This window comes from Chlamydotis macqueenii, chromosome Z, assembly GCF_036417535.1.
Source record: "Chlamydotis macqueenii isolate bChlMac1 chromosome Z, bChlMac1.mat, whole genome shotgun sequence".
Classification (NCBI taxonomy): Eukaryota; Metazoa; Chordata; class Aves; order Otidiformes; family Otididae; genus Chlamydotis; species Chlamydotis macqueenii.
In genome coordinates, this window is record NC_141593.1 from 33,596,956 (window position 1) to 33,617,856 (window position 20,901).

The 20,901-nt window shown below is 39.8% G+C and overlaps 1 protein-coding gene across 4 annotated transcripts in view; it reads left to right on the top strand.

The window, feature by feature from the left end:
• Positions 1–20,901, top strand: part of CCDC171 (coiled-coil domain containing 171) — a 162,078-nt gene that overhangs the window by 101,967 nt on the left and 39,210 nt on the right. For all 4 annotated transcript variants that reach the window (XM_086770830.1, XM_086770829.1, XM_086770832.1 and 1 more), the window contains 2 exons: positions 1,344–1,398; positions 14,434–14,565. In XM_086770830.1, coding sequence (XP_086626956.1) covers positions 1,344–1,398; positions 14,434–14,565 — 187 coding nt within the window. The remainder of the gene's footprint in view (positions 1–1,343; positions 1,399–14,433; positions 14,566–20,901) is intronic.

Here is a 20,901-nt window from a genome sequence, read left to right on the forward strand (position 1 = left end):
ATAACTAACTTAGAAATTAATGGTGTTGAACTGGCTTTCTAGAACTGACTTCACCCAGACAAACAGCAGTTGCTACATAAGTGAGGCCAGCAGGGAAGGTGAACAACATGTCTCTGTCAATCTAGTCCAAAGGAAGGCAGGATCCTGAAAAGAGAAGAATCACAGAGTCATAAAATGGGTTGGGTTGGAAGGGACCTTCAAAATCATCTAGTTCCAACCCCCCTGCCATGGGAAGGGACACCTTCCACCAGACCAGGTCGCCCAGAGCCCCATCCAACCTGATCTTGAACACTTCCAGGGATGGGACATCCAGAACTTCTCTGGGCAACCTGTTGCAGTGCCTCACTACCCTCTATCTATGTGGCAGCTTCATTAGGAGTGTAAAAGCCAGTCCTACTTTTCTGGCCACCTTCCTGTATTTGCTGTTAGGATAGTATGACTCAAGAAATGAGGAAGCAGCGGTCATTCCAGGCAGAACGCCACCATGATTTTGCCTTCTGGTTTAGGAACTCTGAGAGTTAAAATGAAATATTCACATAGCTGGCAAGGTAAAAGACAGTCCTGGAATATTAAGATGTGTCAGCTTTTCTGGCCTAGATTCCATTTGATTTCCTATGATGTTTTGTTGGTCGAGCTGTCCTGTTCGCTGTAGTCATATGGCATCATGCAACTTTAATTCAACTTCTGTCAATGTGTCAGACGATACAAAGATTTTTTTTTTTGTCTCAGTGTAAGTGATTAAAGCTCTTTCTTACTGAAGCCCTAATCTACAAAAAGACATGAGGGTAGCATTTCATTCTTCAAACTTCTATTTTGTAAGGATAGAATCCTTGACTGAACTTCTTTGGAAAAGGATCAGTGGGATGTTCATGTTTAGAGAAGACAGGAAGACTTATATACATACATTTATGTACATAGTTGTTAGGACCATATAATTGATTAAAAACAAAGAATTTGTCTATGTTTTCCAGTACGAGAATGTAATCTCTTCCTGCTAGAGCCTGGACTCCATTCAACATGCCTTTTTTATCCAAGACTGCAGATTTCTTCTTCATGAACGTGATAGTTGTTCATTGATATGCCTATAAATACAGCTATTTTAATTGCTTATCCACAACAGAAGCATCTTTCATATGGAAATGTGCCAAATAGCAGTCCATGAACTATTTTTTAGGGTTTGCATGGAAGGTGTAAAAAGGAGAGACACAAACAACAGTTTTGAGTTATCAACAATTATTTTTAAAGCTATAATGGTTATAAAGTAGTAGAAAATGCATTTCTGCATCAGTAGAGCTTCAGTTCTGTTAACTACTCTTTTTTTTTTTTTTATTCTCTTGTATTAGAGAGAAAGAATTGCTTACAAGTCATATGAAATCTGTGGAAGCCACTCTTCATAAGGTAAGAGTTTGAAGTGTTCCCTCTGCATTTGTGTTTCCAAACACGTTGAGGTTTTACAACTGCTTATTCTCAGGGAAGAGGGGAGTAGAAGTTGTTGTAAAGCAACTTCCTTTCCTTAGAGTTTAAGTTCCCACCTTCAACTTCTTTGATCTCCAAAACTATTAATATTTAGTGAAATAAAATACAATTTTATAGTACACAGACTTCTTATTTTAAATATAAAACTTATTACAAAATTCACCTTCTTTCCCTCAATCACTGAGTGCTATTTCTGGTAACCAAGTGAAGACTATTGATCATCCAAACAATTAGTAATTGCTGCTGAGTTAACTCTCTCTACTGAGTAAAGTGGAGGTCATCTGATGAGGTCACATATGTGTTGGCTATGAGACATTTGGTTTTGTGCATGCTACTTTAATCTTTGATACATGTTAAATAAAATTTAAGGAAAAGACAGTAAGTATTAACCTGTATTTAAAAACTTTTGTGAATTTTTTAAAAGCTTTTTAAAATTGAGTAATAATCTTAAGTTGTCTCTTAGACTTGTACTATATTGCCATAGTATAATATTCTTTGAAGGTCCAACAAAGCTGTATATATTAATTATTTGGGAGAAAGGGCTGTTTTTAACTGTAGCTCTAGTAGCTGATTGTTTTATAAGTGTTTTTAGTCCAGAGCAACACAGAGCAAAATAAATACTTTTATTACCTTGGAGTGTTCATTTCCCTTATCACATCTTGAATTCCCAGCAACATGGGAATCTATCTCTTATTTTGGTTTCTGTGTCCACCAAAACTACTCTTAATTTAATTTTCAGATACCTTTTTCTAATTTCTCTTTCCTTTCATGTTCACAAAAAGTGACAGTAACTAAACTGTGTGTTTTAGCTGCAGCAGAACTGTGTCTGTGCTGATAGGTAGTGTCTTCCTTTGTGTCCCCATCTTCTTCATATTGGCTTCTTTTAAGCTTGAGAAATCTATGCAGTGCAGAAGATGCTGTCTTTTTACAGTGACTTGTATGCATAATGGCCTTGAGGATTTATTGTTCTGGATTGCAAGTTTATATTTGGGGTTAGAAAGCAGTGCTGTATATGCTCAAGGTTTGGAATGTTTGGAGAAAGGTTATAGGGAAGGTTACATGCTTAGTACTGATTTTCCTGATGCAGTGAATGGATCAAGAAAATGCCATCTTTGGGGATTTTAGTACCATATCTGCTGCTTAGTTCTTGATGTACATAGCTGTCAGGCCCAAATAGCTTATTATTGAGTAGCAGAATAATTTATCTTTTCTGGCTTGTCAACCTAAAGAATGAAGAAAACGTAAGAATTAGAAATATCAGGATCCTTGTTTCACCAGGAACTAAAAAGAATTGATTGTAAATCATTCATAATTTGACTATCGTTTCTCCTAAAAGAACAAAGGGAAATATTGATCTTTATTTGGGAAATACCTGAAATGAAACCCTGCATTATAATAGTAACTAATTGTCTACCATTAATGAATGTGGCTTATGTGTAAACTGTCACATTTGTGCTGTTTTTAAAGGTTTTCTCACACAGTGAAAAATCAGAACATGGTGATGTAGATTAAATACTAGTAAAGGAACCACAAGCCTGTCTTTTCCGCAGGTGAAATTCTGGGAACTGCTTTTATTTTCAAAAAAGGAATCAAAAGAAAACGGGTAAAGTTCAGAATCATCTAGAGTTGAACAACTGTTACTATTAGCTGCAAATACATTTATGGGAGTTTGAAATTGAATATTGTGGTATTTCTACATTGATGTATTCATGGGCAAATATCCACAAAATTCCACTGCATCACTCGCAGGATCTGTGTTATCAATGCATAATGCTAAATTTTTGCCTTCAGAGCTCAGACGGATTTTACAGACATCCTTAGTAATCTTAGTTAGACTTGGGATAAGACAGTGTATACTGATATTCATTAAAGCAACCTCATTCTTTTTTGTACTCTATCACTGCAAGAATTCCAGAAGGCAGCAATCTAGGTACTAGATCATCTGCCTTTGAGTATACTTCCGTGTAACATTCAGCAAACAAAGCAAGAAGCAGAGCTGAGGAAGACAAGCTCTGTGTGTGCTGCTAATACAGCTCTAGACAAGGGATCATTTACAACACTTACTGCTCCCCTATGACTCAATGGAAAAATCTTCTGTCATACATTTGGCTTTGTGAACAATTGATTGGGTATGCTTGTGCCTGGAATGATTTTTTAAAGACTGTTTCAGAACCATCTTTTTGAATCACAGTGAATATTTGTGAGGCATAAATGTTGAAGAACTTGAGCATGTGCTATGCGAAAAGAGAACATATTTTTAGCAACTAGTTCTGTGTCTTTCATAACGTGCAAGATATTCTTTAGAAGGTTGTCTTTTGTCTTATCCTGGGTCTTGTCATGTTATCTATCGTCATCTGACTCCTGAAGCTGGATTATTTTCACAAGAGTTCCTGACACCATTAAAACAGATCGTTCTTGGTTTTATACTGTCTAAATACTGAAGACAAGTATCAAAATTCATAGTGAGTGTTTTACCAAATTAAAAAAAAAAAACACATCACCAAGAGCAAACAAATGACCTCAAAGATTTTATTTTGGTTCAGTTTTGTTCTCATAATATTAAAGATTACTAAGAGATAATAGCTGATTTTAAGAAAAAAATCTAGGTTCGGAAAACAGATGCGATTTTCTTTTCTTGCCTAGAATCTCTTAGCCTTAAAACAAAAAAAACTTAGCAAAGCAGAACATATTTAAACATTGCCTACTTAGAGAACTTTTATCTTACTTGACCAATTCCTCTGAAAAGAAAAAAAAAAGTGTAAGATGCAAAATGGTCACAAATATAAATTAATTTTTACTGGAAGAGTTCTTAGAAGAAATTAATCTGCTTGAAGTTCAAGCACAGAGTTTTGTTAAAAAGTCTGATCATGAGAAAGAGTATTAAAGTAAATGTGTTGTTTTAAAACATATCTGCAGTCCTTTTTTTATATATGAAAACTAAATGACTTCCTGAAACACTTTCGTCTCAAAAATATGTAGAGAAGTTATTTTTGTTATAAATATATCCTTGTTATACTTGTTGATAAACTGCATTTCATTATTAGTTTCTTCCGTACTTCTTAATATAACGTTTGCATAAACAGAGGAAGAGACATTAAATGTGTTCATTTTACACAACTAGATTCTTTAACTTGTGTAGCGAATGACTTATTAGTTATGGTAATCCCATCAGTGGAAGAAATCATTTTACACTATCTCTGTAAAATCTTCAGCCTTCCCTTTGTCTTGCTTCTCAGTTTGAGTGCTTGTGGTGGGTTAGCCTTGGCCAGCAGCCAGACGCCCACCCAGTGGCTCTCACTCACTCTTGACAGGAGAAGGGGACAAAATAGGATGAGAAGACTTGTGTGTTGAGATATAGATGGAGAGATTGCCTACTAGTTACTATCACAGATAAAACAGAGTTGACATGGGGAAAATTATTTTTATTTATTAAAAAAATTTGGATAGTGAGAAACCAAGACAAAAAATTAGCATCCTCCTGCCTTTTAGGCTCAATGTCACTCCTGACTCCTCTGTCCGTGCTGAGGCATGGGGCAGATGAGGGGCAGGGGACTGCAGTCAGTCCATAACAGCTCCTCTCTGCTGCTCCTTCCTCTTCATGCTGTTTCCCTGCTCCAGCATGGGCTCTCCATGGACTTCAGTTCCTTCAGGAACTATCCACCTGCTCTGGCATGGGGTCCTCCACGGGCTACGGTGTGGACATGTGCTCCAGCATGGTCCTTGTCTGTGGGCTGCAGGGAAATAACCTGATCTGGTGCCTCAAGCACTTCCCCCCTCCATCCTGCCAGCTTTTTCTCTGACTTTGGTGTTCGCAGGGCTGTTTCTCACTCTTTTTCTTCCCTCCTTCTCTGCTTAGGTGGTGGGTTTTGCCCCTTCTTAAATACATTTTCACAGAGGGGCCACCACCTTGCCTGCAGGGTTCAGCCATGTCCTGCTGTGGATGGATTGGAGCTGACTGAAACTGGTTTTGTCCAGTACGGGGCAGCCCCAGCCTCTTCTCACACAGGCTGCCCCTGCGGCCCACTCACCAGTGCCTGGGCACTTACAGCCGGTACAGTCCTGTAACTGCCTCTTCTTCAGCCTCCGTAAATCCCTGTTTTCTGAACTCTGCCTGTGCAAAACACCACCATGGGAGGTCATCCCAGGGAGTCAGCTTGTATGGAGTCAGAGAATTGTTTCTGTTCCCCCAATAAGTTAATTCTTAACTATTAAAGTCTTGACAAGCTTTATGCGCTGTTAGAGTTTTCAGCCTGTCCCTACTCTTACTGCTTAGGATTTGTCCATTTTAACAGGGTAATAAAATACTATGTCTTCAGAAGCTTAGACTGTTACCCACTACCCTGTGAGGCTCATGAGCTGTGATAATGAGTCAGTGAGAAACACAAAAAAACCTCCATCAAAAAATCTTTTTCCCAATACCAATTAGCAACCCACTCATTCTGACATTTTGGAACAGGTCAGGGATCAAAGCACCTATCCAGTGTGCTTTTCTCTTTTTGGCACTTGGGCAGAAAAATTCTTCTTAATCCACTTCTGTAATGCACTTCATTTCCACTGATTGAAAGGTTCAGACACCAGCTGGCAGAACAGCTTCCACGCCGACCTGTCAGCGGTCGTGCCTTGAAATCCTTCTACCACTGTGTTTCAGTGCCTCACTGCTGCCCCCCGCTACAGCCCTGTTGTCTTCTCCGAAATGTCCCTAAACTGATTGTGCATGAGATTTGGGCCCCAGAGCTCTATCAGTTGAAAAAAAATCTGTACAATCTGTCCTGTTATATACTTGTAAAATACAAAAACAAAGTTATCTTTCTTTATTCAAGTTAATGTTTTTAATACAGGACAAAGACACATTTGGAGATGGGGTGACACCATTGGAGACTTGAGAATTAGTAATGTCATAGGATTAGATTGCTATTTTTGATGTGGTCCATAGCACTAAAATGCATTTCCTTATGATGGTGGTTTTATGGCCTGTAAGAGATTAATTTACAATAGGTTTAAGTCTATATACAAGTGACTACATCAGTAAAAACACTCAGTGTAAGTGGCATTAATTGTTAGTTTCAGCAAGAAGACCACGAATTGATCAGATCTTTTAAAAGCAGAACAGTTTTAACGCTTAAGTTAGCTGCCACAATCAGACTTCAATAGATGTGACCTGATACTTTTAGGTCTACTTATCAGCCACATTTCTGCAAGCTAACTGAGATCTATAGTCTATGATGCTGTTTATTTATTTCAATGATTATTTCAAAACTCTTGTTTTAGAGATCTCAATTTGAACATTTTTCCCTAGCCTAATGTCAGTCCCTAAGCTGGTTCTTGTGTGTGTTTAGACACATTAACTGAGTGAAGCCTGCTTGTGTATGTTTTGCTCAGGGTCTAATTATCGCTCTGGTCCTTGGTTGTTCTAAATCAGCCCTGCCACAAGCCTGTTGAAACAGTGGGTATGTGTACCTGCAGTAAAATCAGCAAAAAATCCCAATTAGAATATTAAGACTGCTGTGAGAAGTTTAGAGTAGGAAACAAGCTATTATTTGGCCTCAAGGCCAGGCTGAATGAGGCTCTGAGCAACCTCTAGTCGGGGATGTCCCTGCTCCTTGCAGGGGGGTTGGACTAGATGACCTTTGAAGGTCTCTTCCGACTCTAACCATTCTATGATTCTATTTCGCTGTGATAAGAAAAAAATGCAGGAAAAAGATTACATTTTCTCCTCCTTCATCTCGAGCTAGCACCTCTTCATTTCAATGTTTTATGAATGACTTTTATTCCCCCCACCCCCCACCCACCCCCCCCAGTAATCTGACTTTCTTGATCCTTGTTCCTAAAGATCACTTGTGCAGGACATACAGGTGTTAGCACAGCTGGTTTGCTGATGACAACTCTGTCCATATAGCTGTCTAGTGTGTCATCACTCATATTTTTCAGTGTCATTCTGACCTAGCCAAGCTAAAAATGGTACTCCAGCTCAAGAGGGATTTAAAAACCTTGACAAACTAAAGATAAGACATTGCCGAATGTCATATCCATGTGCTTAACTGTTTTCAGTTTAGACATATTTAAATAACTAATTTCAGAGTGCATTTGTCTTCCTTGTCTTTTGGGGTTTTTTTTTTTGGTTTGTTTGTTTGGTTTTTTTTAAAGGTTGAGTACTTCTGTGTAGTTTGCTTTCAGTAGGGAAAAATCCTTGTTTGGAGAATTGTGGAATTACTGAATACATTAACTACTATTTTCTCCAGACATAGGTTCATTTTCAGCCCAAGGTCACTAAAATCCATTCATAGGGGATGTGTTATAGTGTACATACTGCAACTGCAATGAAGCTTAGGTGCAGTGGTCAATGTTTGCAAATTAACATCTTATTCAACAGACCGTGGGGGGTGTGTGTGTGTGGTTATATGAGAAGGCTTGAATTAAACTTATAGATAAGCTAGGGATGGTGTTCTACTCTGAAAATTAATTTTCAGAATCCTGGCTAGTCTTTAAGAAAACTGAAAAAAGAAAAAGCTAAGCATACCCAAAACATCACTTTTATGAGACACGTCTCCTTACACAAATGCTGTTATGCAGTAATTAATGTTATTTTAAAAACCACCTATGAAATGGCTTGTATTGTAATGAAATACAGACTTGCATGGCAGTAGTCAAAAAGGATAGTGCCTGAATCTGTATGCTAATACAGAAGTTTTTAGTAGATTTTTCAATTAAGTGAAATACGTTGTATACCTAATTACATTCATGTATGGCTACCTACAGCAGGATATGTGAAAATGCTATTTAAGACCTCCACTATCAACAGAAGTGTGACCCTTGCGTTTGAAGATGTATTCCCTCTTTCGATGAAAGAGTATGCAGTCATCTGCCGGCATTTAATGAGTACTCAAACCGAACTGTGGTGGCCACATAACGAGTATCCATTCAACTGTACCATCTAGCTCTTTTTCCCTTTCCCTCCTATAAGGCAGTATTTTGTCCAAGCAAGATGTGTTGTGTTTTGGTGTAGTTTGATTTGTCCTTCTTGGGGTGGATGGGGGGAAGAGTTTGAGGGGGCTTTTTTGTAGTTCAGTTGACTGGTTTGGTTCTCAGTATCATTCCTCATCTATTTCATTCCCTTAACTGTGGCTATAGTTTTCCAGTTTTCATATATTTGATTTAAAGTGCCTTCAGTTTAAGCAATGCAATCTTGTCACAGGCAGTCTCTCTGCTTCTGGAGTGCTCCTTGAACGCTGAAATATCCTGATGGAAAATATTGTGTCCATGATTATATAGATCCTCATTCAATAAGATGAATATACACTTTTTGAGTGATTTCCTTATTTTCAGGGGAGACTTAGAGTCTGTTGTTTTTGAGCAACTGATATAAACAGATTTTCTTTTGTATCTGACGGGGTGCTGTGCTATATACTTCTTTGGATGTCGCACATGCCAGATCCTTCAGCAGATCTTTTGGGGTCACTGTTTTCTAGAGAGCCTATGCTTGGGAATGACAGTATATGGATGTATCCTTAGAAAGATCATCTGTTTTGGCAAAGTACTTGGAGAACTACTGTTATCAACACTATTCAGCACTGTTACCATAGAATCATAGAATCATAGAATAGTTAGAGTTGGAAGGGACCTTCAACGGTCATCTAGTCCAACCCCCCTGCAAGAAGCAGGGACATCCCTGACTAGATCAGGTTGCTCAGAGCCTCATCCAGCCTGGCCTTGAATGATTCCAGGGATGGGGCATCCACCACCTCTCTGGGCAACCTGTTCCAGTGCTCTACAACTCTCATTGTAAAAAATTTTTTTCTAATATCTAATCTAAACCTACCTCCTTCTAATTTAAACCCATTACCCCTTGTTCTATCAAAACAGGCCCTACTGAACAGCTTCTCCCCATCTTTCCTGTAGGCCCCCTTGAGGTATTGGAAGACCGCTATCAGGTCTCCCCGGAGCCTCCTCTTCTCCAGGCTGAACAGCCCCAACTCTCTCAGCCTGTCCTCAGAGGAGAGGTGCTCCAGCCCTCTGATCATCTTTGTGGCCCTCCTCTGGACCCTTTCCAACTGGTCCATGTCCTTCTTGTGTTGGGGACTCCAGAACTGGACGCAGTACTCCAGGTGGGGTCTCACCAGGGCAGAGTAGAGGGGCAGAATCACCTCCCTCGACCTGCTGGCCACACTCCTCTTGATGCAGCCCAGGGTGCGGTTGGCCTTCTGGGCCACAAGGGCGCATTGCCCACTCATGTTGTTGGTCTAACTTCCTTTGTGTATATTCACTTGCATTTTTTTAGTCTGAGTAAGAGAACATCAACAACTCATAACTAAACATTTTAAAAATGGGAGGAGTTCATGAACATTTAATTCTGTCCACCAGTGTATATACTTTTTTATTATTCTTCTTAGCTCCATTATCATTTGTGCCACTGTGACAAACGCATTACTATATAACTTATTTCTGTTAAAGTGCTTCTCATCAAAGATGGCAAAGGACCATGTTCTGTAGATGTGCATGTCCTTGATTTGTGCAATATGGTCTCCATTCTATATGCTGCCCTGGAGGTATGGACATTATGCAGCTAAATCAGCAACATATTTACAAGGCTGTGGTTAAGAGAAAGATGTGGTTTGCATTCAAACTGCCTCTTTCTATTTTAAAAAGTCCTGAAAGCATTTTTGTTAATTACGTATCACATGCAGAACACATAATGGTCTAGTAGAAACCTTTTTGCTTGCCCTCTTTAAGAATGATTTGCATAACATATTTGTAGCTCCTCTTACCTGAGCAATATGAGCATCTCAAAGTCAAGCAGACTAAATCATTGTTTGCCATTCACTTACCACCAAATCACTGCACCATTGTAGCTTTTGTTTCACTGTTTAATTGCAGATGATATGCTATTAAAATAGTAGTAGTGAAGGAAAGTAAACTAAGCCCAAAGTCTTTTACTTTCTAGGTACTATTTTTTATGTAGAAATTGGTGAACTTTGAACTTACAAAAGGTTCTCTATTTAGCTTACGTGGTGAAGTTTACATCCATAAAGAACAGCTCAGTCTGTGAAAAGGGAAAACAAAGAAGTGAGCACAAATGTGGACTGTAGACAAAATTATTGTTATATCCGATCAGCAGAGAATTTTTAATATCATTTTTGGACATGTAGAATTAGCCCATCAAATTCTACACCTTGGTTCAGTCAATAACATAGCTTCAGTTTATTATTCACTTTCAACTTTGATCTGAATTCATCAGTACTTTATTGATTTTAAATTGAGTCACCGTAGTGTGTCTTCTGTGTTGCTCTCTTAATTAATTAAAAAGTTAAACACTGTCATAAGTCACTATGCTCCTTTTATTTAAAAATGTTTTGAGTATTGTAGTAGAGTTGTGTAATTTGTAATTTGGCCTGTTTTCAGACAGCATTTATGTAAAACTAAACTGGAAAGTCTAATGATCGTACTTAGCAGGCTGGTGTCACAGTACTTAATATGCTCCATATAAAATCATGCTTGCAGCTTTTCATGATCTCAACCAAAATTATGTTTACCAAAATCAGAAGTAGACAAAATATTCACTAGCATTGTATACATGTACAGATTTTTTTTCGTATCTATTAATTTTTGAATATAGGAAAGTGAAGCTAGTTTTGTACATTCTTAATCATTGCAATAAGCTTGATTAGCTGATTAAGTTTTTTTCAGATTATAGCATTAGATCTCTAGCCTAAGGAGACCTCTCGGACAAAACAGATTCCTTGTGGAGGAAAAAAAAAAACCCTCATTAAGTACAAAAAAGCTCTGAAACTTGCATTGTAGAGCTTAGTTACATAGGATGGTTTTCCTCCCTGTCAAGCTACTAAAAACAAATAAATAATTAAAAACAAAATTATCAGTTTTACCTTTGTCTGATAGTTCTGGAATATAAGTGTATACATGAGTACTGTGTTTACTTCCTTAGAGAATGATGAAATAATCAGTGTCCCAACTCCTGTTGTTATCTTTCTGGATCTTAAAAAGCAAATAGCCAGCAAGTGATGAAATCAGTTCTTTAAGATTTCATATAGGTACAGTGAGTCCAGTCTGATTCCATGCAGGCATGGCCATTGTATCTTTCAATTCCTTGAACAGGCAGCAACCTTGAAGACTGTTTTCACTTTTAGAGAAACAATGTAATGATATTTGTACAGTATATGCCTAGTTTTTTGTCCTTATAATTCTTTCTGAACCCTTGTGAGTATTTTTCAAACGAAAACTGTAGCTTCATGTTGTCTTTCTCAGTACGCGCGGTGATAGTGAGATTAGCTCTTTACGATCTAAGTATTCACAAACACAAAAAGTTTTAGATTTGTTTTTTAATTTATGAATCTTCATATCAAATATGAAGCTCTTTAAGGAGCTAATATGTACTTTTCTGATATTGTGTTACTAATGTCATATGTTTACCACAATTCAGCCATTTAAAAAAAATTTATTGTTTGAGTGTCAGGCCCCAATACTGAAATGGAGAGTTTGAAACTAATAGGGTTAAAAGGACTTCCACTGTCTGTATTGTGTGTGTGTGTATTATACCTACATTGCTTATACATTGTTTTTTTTTTCCCCCTAGTATTAGCAATCTGCTTTTGTACTTTGACATAGGGATTTCCCTTGTGAATTTTGTCACAGAAAAAAGAGAATCATCAATATCGCAGTTAAACTTGACTTTCAAAGCTAATAGTATCTCATTTGGGGGCTGAAATTTAATAAATTTTCTTTGATTCTGGGTGAGTTTTTAAACATCAAACAATGAATTGGCCAGGGTGCAGTAAAATATTTAGATCTATTGACTACGGTTCAGAAGGGTAGAAGGCAAAACACTGGTGGTTTGATGTTGATAAATTCTTAGTACCTTAATCCACATTAATGTTTTCTTTTATCTGTGCGCATACTGGCAGCAAAGACATGGAAAAGTTGGGATATATAAGCTATAAAAATGTAAATCAAGTGCGTGTGTGTGTATATGTGTGTGCGTGTGTTTAAAGTAATGCGTTTTGTTATATTCAGCAAGGTTAACATCTAACCGGAATTACACATGCTGACAGAACACTCTAGAGAGTATGTTTGTTCCACGGGACTGTATATCCTGAACCTAGTGCACTATGTGTGCAAAAAACGTGTAGAGGACCTTTCCTGTTATAAAAATTGCATCATAGTGCATATGTTTGGCAGCCACAGGTATTGACAGGAATTCTTTAGGTCAACTTGGGAAATATAGGGCTCCCTATTCCCACAGAAGAGAGCAAGGAGGAAAATAAAATCTTTTCTTCTTTGTATCAGTAGATTTACACATGCATACTTACTTCAATCAGAGCGGATTTCAAAGGCTGTGCTATTATTTGAAATATGTTCACTCGTAATCGGCGTTATACAAAAATCTAATTTTGTAAGTGATTACAAAAAAGTAGTCTGGGATTTGAAATGAATAGATGTGTGTGTGTTTTAATTCGTGTTTGGTGAGTTCTTTTGGGCAAGGGAGGCTCTGAGAAAAACTGAGATTTATTTTAAATAGTATTTAGTAAATGGTGCATTGATTTATTTGTATTTAGTATATATTTAGTATATCTCTCAGTATTGGGCTGTGTATTGTTGTTAAAGACAGTAAATTATTTTTGCAGTACTGGGTATTGCTACTGAACAGATACAGTCTGTGCCAAAGGAATGTATTTTGTCTGTACTAACATGTGTTAGTATGTGCGTCTGTCCGTCTGTATTAGAGTCTAAGCTGACTACTGGGATCTCCTGGCAGTGGACATAATAATTTTTGTATTAAATTGAATTAAAAATGAGCGTGTGGCAGCAAACGGTGTATGAACGTGAGTGATGTCTCCACGCAAATTGCGTGTGTTAAATACGTATGAATTCACGTCCGTGTTGATAGCCTAATTACATGTCGTAACGCGTGGAACAGCGTTGCATTTCAAGTAACGCTGACAGCGTTGGTCTGGCGTGCGGCGCTGGCCAGTCCGGCGGTGTCGGGAGGCGGGAGCGCCCGTGGCTTTCCCGTGCCGAGCCGTTCCCCTCGGCGGTGCCCCTCAGGCCAGGGGCGGGCGGGTGTCTCGGCGGGGTGCAGTTCCCCGCTGCGCCAGCAGGGGGCACTGTGACACCAACGGCCTGCGGGCCGTCCGCGCGGGCGGACGGGGCACCGGCGCTGCCAGGGGCGGGGGGATCCCGCCTCCCCTTGCAGGCTGCCGAGAGAACGGACCGGACACCAAACGGTCCGAATTTTGTGCACGTTGCAGCATTTCCCGCTCCAAATGGGCATAGTTAGAAACTGTATAAAAGTCGATTAATACCAACTAGTGCATTATTTCTTGTAGTGAGTCCACAATAAGAAATCTAGTAGCAGGGTTTGGGGTTTTTGTGGTTTTGGGTTTTTTTTTTTTTTCCTTTCCCCTCCTTCTGTTAATTGCAGAGCTACAGGTTGGTTTATTTTGCTGTGTTTGAGGATTATTCATTTTAATCTGGGGCTTAGCTGAATTGATATTAAATTAATCTTATTGTGGAGGACTGATGCGATCTCTGTACAACAGATAGAACTCACATGCCAGCTTCTTGTTTGTATGATCACATAAACTTTTTAATTTCATAGCTGATGCTTGTTTGAGTCAGAAGTACAATTACTATTTATTTTCTTACAAGGTTTTTACAGGGGACAGATCTGTGAAATGTGTATGCCAGGTGGGCTTGTGAACCCTTAGTGTCTCTTCTTTCCCTCTCCTTTCAGACCAGGGGAAGATGCTTTTTCTTCTTAACATTCTCTCCCAGCACTCTGAATTAGAGATTTATTTGCAACGAAAAATCAATTAGTCCTAAATTTATTCATGGATTTCAGGTCCAACGATCAATGCAAGTCCACTCAGTGGGCTCAAGGGGACCCAGTTCATCCCAGTTAATGTGTCTGAAGGGGAATTACCATTGATGCTGTTTTTTTCCCTTTAGGTCAGAGATCAGACCTTGCTGTCACGGACTGCGGCAACCAGGAATGACTTCACCCTGCAGCTACCCAAACTGCACCTAGAGACCTTTGCAGTGGAAAGGCTGAAGGGCAGGCCAGAGGTTGTAGCATTTCAGGTTAGAGTCTAAAATAATCCTGTTTCTTTTTTTTCCTTTTTTTTTGCATCTGAGATAGAACGAGAAGCTAGGCTGCTCTGAATGTGTGGAGAACAAAAAGCTTCAAAACTATTTTTTTTAAACAAAAAAAAAAGTCAACAGTTGACTGCAATATTGAAAGGCAAATGATTTCTTTATATACTCTTGAATACAGTATTTCAGACATGATGTGAACTTTTAATTGTGCAGTTATAATGTTAAGTAACTGATGGGAATATGGCCATGGAAAAATGCAAATGTTATATTTGAAAATTAATATAACTTTATCCTACCCTCCATTTTATTCACCCCCTTAACTTAAGCAAGACAAATAAAATAGGAAAAAAAAAAGACAGCATTTTTATGCTGCTTCTTGGTCAGTATCAGATTTTTACATGTTGCAGTTTTAGAAGCAACAGTAATTTTTCAAATATTCCTGACTTAAAAGAAACTGCTATTTGGAATTCGTAAATATAGAAACTATTTTGTTCATGTAAGTTTGAAGACTTGTCTGCTTCAAAATACTAATTTCATTAGAAGGAAACAATGGAAAAAAAAGAGAAAGGAACTGAAAATGTACTTATTTTCAGCTCTGAAAATGGATTCTGTGCAATGCTTCTATTGTTTTTGTTATGTCTTCTTATATACAAACTATCTCGAAGTCTTTATAGCTGTGCAGAATGATTTTGTTACAAAACAAAATGTGATACATTATTGCTAAAGGCAGAACATTTTGTTTTGTCAATGAGAGAACGAAAGGCAAAGTGAGCGCATACTTCTGTCATTGTGCTCTTCTATGTGAATCAGAGAGAGGAAAGCTAGTCATATAAAGTGCAAGGAAGTCAGACAATGCAAGTATTGCACAGTGTGTGTAGATTTCTGTGATAATCCTTTTAAGTTTATTGTAGATTTTCTGTTCTAGATGCAGTATATAATTGCAGGAACAGGATCACAAAATCAAACACTCAAGAAAGGCAGATTCTAAGCTGAAATTTCTCACTGTTGCCCTATTGCATGCACATTTCAATATGATAAAGACTTAAATTATGTATTATAGTGTTTCCATAATAAAGTAGTAATATGTAACATTTTGAGATTCCATGAACTTCAGTTAACACAGCTGTATGTCTCTAGCAGAGGGCAGAGTTACAAATGTTTCCTTAGTACAGTGATGATCACTTTTAAGGCTGTACAAAAGGTTCCACAGGTGGCATCTTTTCAAAGAAGCTCTCATGGAAATCACAAGATTTAAAATACTGTTCTTCTAATTTGGTGGCCTATTCAGTGATAGCTGCCTTTTTTTTTTTTTTTTTTTTTTTTTTTTGGGACCTCACAGTGATTGTGGAAACATTTGCAAGACAGCTAATTCCTTCTTTCTTTCCAGGAAGATGAAGAGAATCAGAAGTATAAAAAGTTGCATTTCACATTTGTATGGAGCGCTTGTGGTGTAACTAAGACATAGCAATGTGTGCACAGGGTAGTTTACTGGTGGTGCAGTATTGTAAACATACTTTTTGTTCACTTGACAGCTTCAATTATATGTGGTTACTCTGTATGTACACAAACAGCATCAATGGTTTACAGTCTATCTCACTGTGCAATTCTTTTTCTCCTTTCCCTTTCTTTTTCTTCCTCTTGCCTCTAGTTACATAGAATCATAGAATCATAGAATGGTTAGGGTTGGAAGGGACCTTCAAAGGTCATCTAGTCCAACCCCCCTGCAAGGAGCAGGGACATCCCTGACTAGGTCAGGTTGCTCAGAGCCTCATCCAGCCTGGCCTTGAACGCTTCCAGGGATGGGGCCTCCACCACCTTTCTGGGCAACCTGTTTCAGTGTTCTACAACTCGCATCGTAAAAAATTTTTTCCTAATTTCTAATCTAAATCTACCCCCCTCTATTTTAAAACCATTACCTCTCGTCCTATTGCAACAGGCCCTACTAAACAGCCTTTCCCCATCTTTCTTGTAGGCCCCCTTGAGGTACTGGAAGACCGCTATCAGGTCTCCCTGGAGCCTCCTCTTCTCCAGGCTGAACAGCCCCAACTCTCTCAGCCTGTCCTCAGAGGAGAGGTGCTCCAGCCCTTTTATCATCTTTGTGGCCCTCCTCTGGACCTTCTCCAACTGGTCCATGTCCTTCTTGTGTTGGGGGCTCCAGAACTGGACACAGTACTCCAGGTGGGGTCTCACCAGGGCAGAGTAGAGGGGGAGAATCACCTCCCTCGACCTGCTGGCCACGCTTCTCTTGATGCAGCCCAGGATGCGGTTGGCCTTCTGGGCCGCAAGGGCGCATTGCCTGCTCATGTTAAGCTTCTCATCCACCAGCACTCCCAAGTCCTTCTCCTCGGGGCTGCTCTCAATCCATTCCCCGCCCAGCCTGTATTTGTGCCTGGGATTGCCATGACCCAGGTGCAGGACCTTGTACTTGGCCTGGTTGAACTTCATGAGGTTGGCACGGGCCCACCTCTCCAGCCTGTCAAGGTCCCTCTGGATGGCATCCCTCCCTGCCGGCGTGTCGACGGCACCACACAACTTGGTATCGTCGGCGAACTTGCTGAAGGTGCACTCTATCCCACTGTCCATGTCGCCGACAAAGATGTTGAACAGGGCCGGGTCCAACACGGACCCCTGAGGGACGCCACTCGTGACCGGTCTCCACCTGGACATTGAGCCGTTGACCACCACTCTCTGAGTGCGGCCATCCAGCCAACTCCTTATCCACCGAGTTGTCCGTCCATCAAACCCATGTCTCTCTAGTTTAGAGAGAAGGATGTCGTGCGGGTCAGTGTCAAAAGCTTTGCACAAGTCCAGGTAGATGATGTCAGTTTCTCGTCCCTTGTCCACCGATGCCTGTTTGATAAATTTAAAGCTATGTTATAGAGATTTTATTGTAAAATTTCCCTTTTATAGCTGGGAGTCAGCTAATTTGTTTTAATTTCACTGTACGCAAAACGATATATTAAGGGCAATCCTGCAATCCTGAATGAGCTAAGCAGTTAGTAATCACTTTATGGACAGTTCTTATTTAAACTGGAGGAATTGTTTGCATGCATGGTATCTAACTGCTACTATTACATGTATTTTAGAGTTAGTCTGTGACAAGTACATTTCAGTTAAAGGCCTTATTATCTGCAAGTGTTAGACATAAGGAGTTTTTTTTTAAAGTCTAAATGTAGCGATATTTAATGGTTTCTTTTAATAAATTGCATAAAAATTAAGATCCTAAATTAGATATTATGATAGAAATGAAGCACTGGCTATCAGAACTATTGTTCACTTGACACAGAATATTGTATTGTTCTGTATTTATTATTCATGTATCCAGTTTGTAGTAGGTGGCTGGAATTAGTAATCATAGAATCATAGAATAGTTTGTTTTGGAAGGGACCTTCAGAGGTCATCTAGTCCAACCCCCTGCAAGGACCAGGGACATCTTCAACCAGATCAGGTTGCTTAGAGCCCTGCCCAACCTGGCCTTGAATGTTTCCAGGGATGGGGCAACCTGTTCCAGTGTTTCACCACCCTCATTGTCAAAAATGTCTTCCTTATATCTAGTCTGAATCTACCTCCTTCTATTTTAAAACCACTACCCCTCATCCTATCACAACAGGCCCTGCTAAAGAGTTTTTCAGCATCTTTCTTGTTAAGCCCCTTTTAGGTACTGGAAGATTGCTATAGGGTCTCCTGGGAACCTTCTCTTCTCCAGGCTGAACAGCCCCAACTCTCTCAGCCTGTCCTCATAGGAGAGGTGCTCCAGCCCTCTGATCATCTTTGTGGCCCTCCTCTGGACTCATTCCAACAGGTCCACATCCTCCTTATGTTGGAGGCTTTAGAACTGGGTACAATACTCCAGATAGAGTCTCATGAGAGTGGAATAGAGCGGCAGAGTCACCTCCCTTGACCTGCTGACCACCTGCAGCCTAGGATGTGGTTGGCTTTTTGGGCTGCAAGTGCACATTGCTGGCTTATGTTGAGCTAGTACCCCTAAGTCTTTTTTCCTCAGGGCTGCTCACATTCTCTGCCCAGTCTGTCGTTTTGCTTGGGATTGCCCCGACCCATGTTGCTCGACCTTGCACTTGGCCTTGTTGAACTTCATGAGGTTGGCATGGGCCCACCTGTCCAGCCTGTGGAGGTCCCTCTGGATGGCATCCCTTCCATCCAGTGTGCTGACTGCACCACACAGTTTGGTGCCGTTGGCAAACTTGCTGAGGGTGCATTCGGTCTCACTCTCCATGTCACTGATAAAGATGTTAAACAGTGCCAGTCCCAATACCAGTCCGTGAGGAGCGCTGCTCGTCAGAGTTCTCCACTTGGACATTGAGCCATTGACTTAAACTCTTTGAGTGCAACCATCCAGCCAATTTCTTATCCACTAAGTGGTTCATCTGTCAAACCCATGTCTCCCCAGTTTAGAGAGAAGGATGGCGTGTGTGACAGTGCTTTGCACAAGTCCAGGTAGATGATATCAGATGGTCATCTCTTATCCACCAATGCTGTAACGCCATTGTAGATGGTCACCAAATTGGTCAGGCATGATTTGCCCTTAGTGAAGCCATGTTGGCTGTCACAAGTCACCTCTTTTATTTTCCATGTGCATTAGTGTAGTTTCCAGGAGAATTGACTCTATGATCTTGCCAGGCACAGAGGTGAGACTGGCCAGCCTGTAGTTCCCTGAGTCCGCCTTATTTCCGTTTTTAAAAATGCAGGTTATGTTACCCCTTTTTCAGTCAGCAGGAACCTCTCCAGACTGCCACCACTTCTCAAATATGGTGGATGGTGACTTAGCAACTTAATCTGCCAGTTCCCTCAGGTCCTGCGGATGCAAGTCATCAGGTCCCGTGGACTTGTGCACCTACAGGTTCCTTGGATGGTCTTGAAGCTGGCCTTCTGCTGCAGTGAATTGTTCTTCATTCTCCCAGTCCATTCTTCTGCATCTTGGGCACTGTGGCTAGAGCACAGCTCGTGAAGACTGAGGAAAAAAAGTCATTGAGTACCTCAGCCTTCTCCATGTCCTGGGTAACCAGGTCTCCTATTTTCTTCCAGAGAGGGCCCACATTCTCCCTGTTCTTCCTTTTATCCCCAACATACCTAAAGAAGCTTTTCTTGTTAACATTGATGCCCTGGCCAGATTTAATTCTACCAGAGCTTTAGCCTTCCTAACCTGGTCCCCGCCTGCTCAGAAAATCTCTCTGTTTTCCTCCCAGGTTACCTGTACTTCTTTCCACCCTCTGTAGGCTTCCTTTTTGTGTTTAAGTTTGTCCATGAGCTCCTTGTTCATCCATACAGGCCTCCTGGTGTTTTTGCCTGACTTCCTCTTTGTTTGGATGCATCACTCCTGAGCTTGGAGGAGGTGATCCTTGAACATTAACCAGCTCTCTTGGGGTCCTCTTCCCTCCAGGGCCTTTATCCCGTGGTACTTTGCCCAGCAGTTCCCTGAATAGTAATAATTTTATATCCATTGGTTCAGTGTGTATCACTTTTTTATCATATGAGAGGAAGGAAAAAAAGATACTATATTTGTGTGTGCGTACACATCTGCATCGGTTATATTTCTTCCAAAATTCTTGGAAAGCAAGTGGCTCTCAAAGGTGTTTTGAGTGAAATCTGCTATCCTTAATTTACTTGGTGGGCTCAGCAACATTAGTGATCTATATTCCTTGTCATTGGGAATACAGGAAGTCTTGGAATTTTTAAATTGCTATTATCTCTGTTTGAATGTTTCTTGGGAAGAATATGCTTTCTTTATAGGAGACAAGTGCAAAGAAGATTGGTGTAATGTACCTATGTTGCTTGATTGTGAACTAAGCTATCAGAGATTTGCTTTTATGTGGCATACTTAATTAATTGTCTTGTAAAACCAGAAGGTTGTTTTTTTTCTAGCAAATGGAGCCAGTGTTCCAAATACCATGACTGCTTACAGGGCTGATCAAAGAAACGCAGAAATAACACCCCTGTCATTCCCAGATAAATAATTGTTAGGCTGTGTAGGAAGTGGTGCACATCTTTTAAAGAATGTGTTGTACACTGTAGTGGTAGACCTTTAGATAATGAAATGAAATATTTAGGAGACAAAGTTCTGTGTATCTTCTCCAAAGCCTGCGCTTTATGTAATGGCTCTTGAATTGCAAAATTATATAATGGATGGAAATGTAAGTTATTCAACACAAATGTCCTTGCACTGTCTTGTAAAGCCCCATGCAAGTAGTGAAAGTATAACTTAATTTGTAGGCATTTATTAGATTCCTGGAAACTGTAGCAAGAATTACTATAACAGTTTGAAAATGTCACTTGAAATGGATAAGTAATGAAAAAAGTGCAATA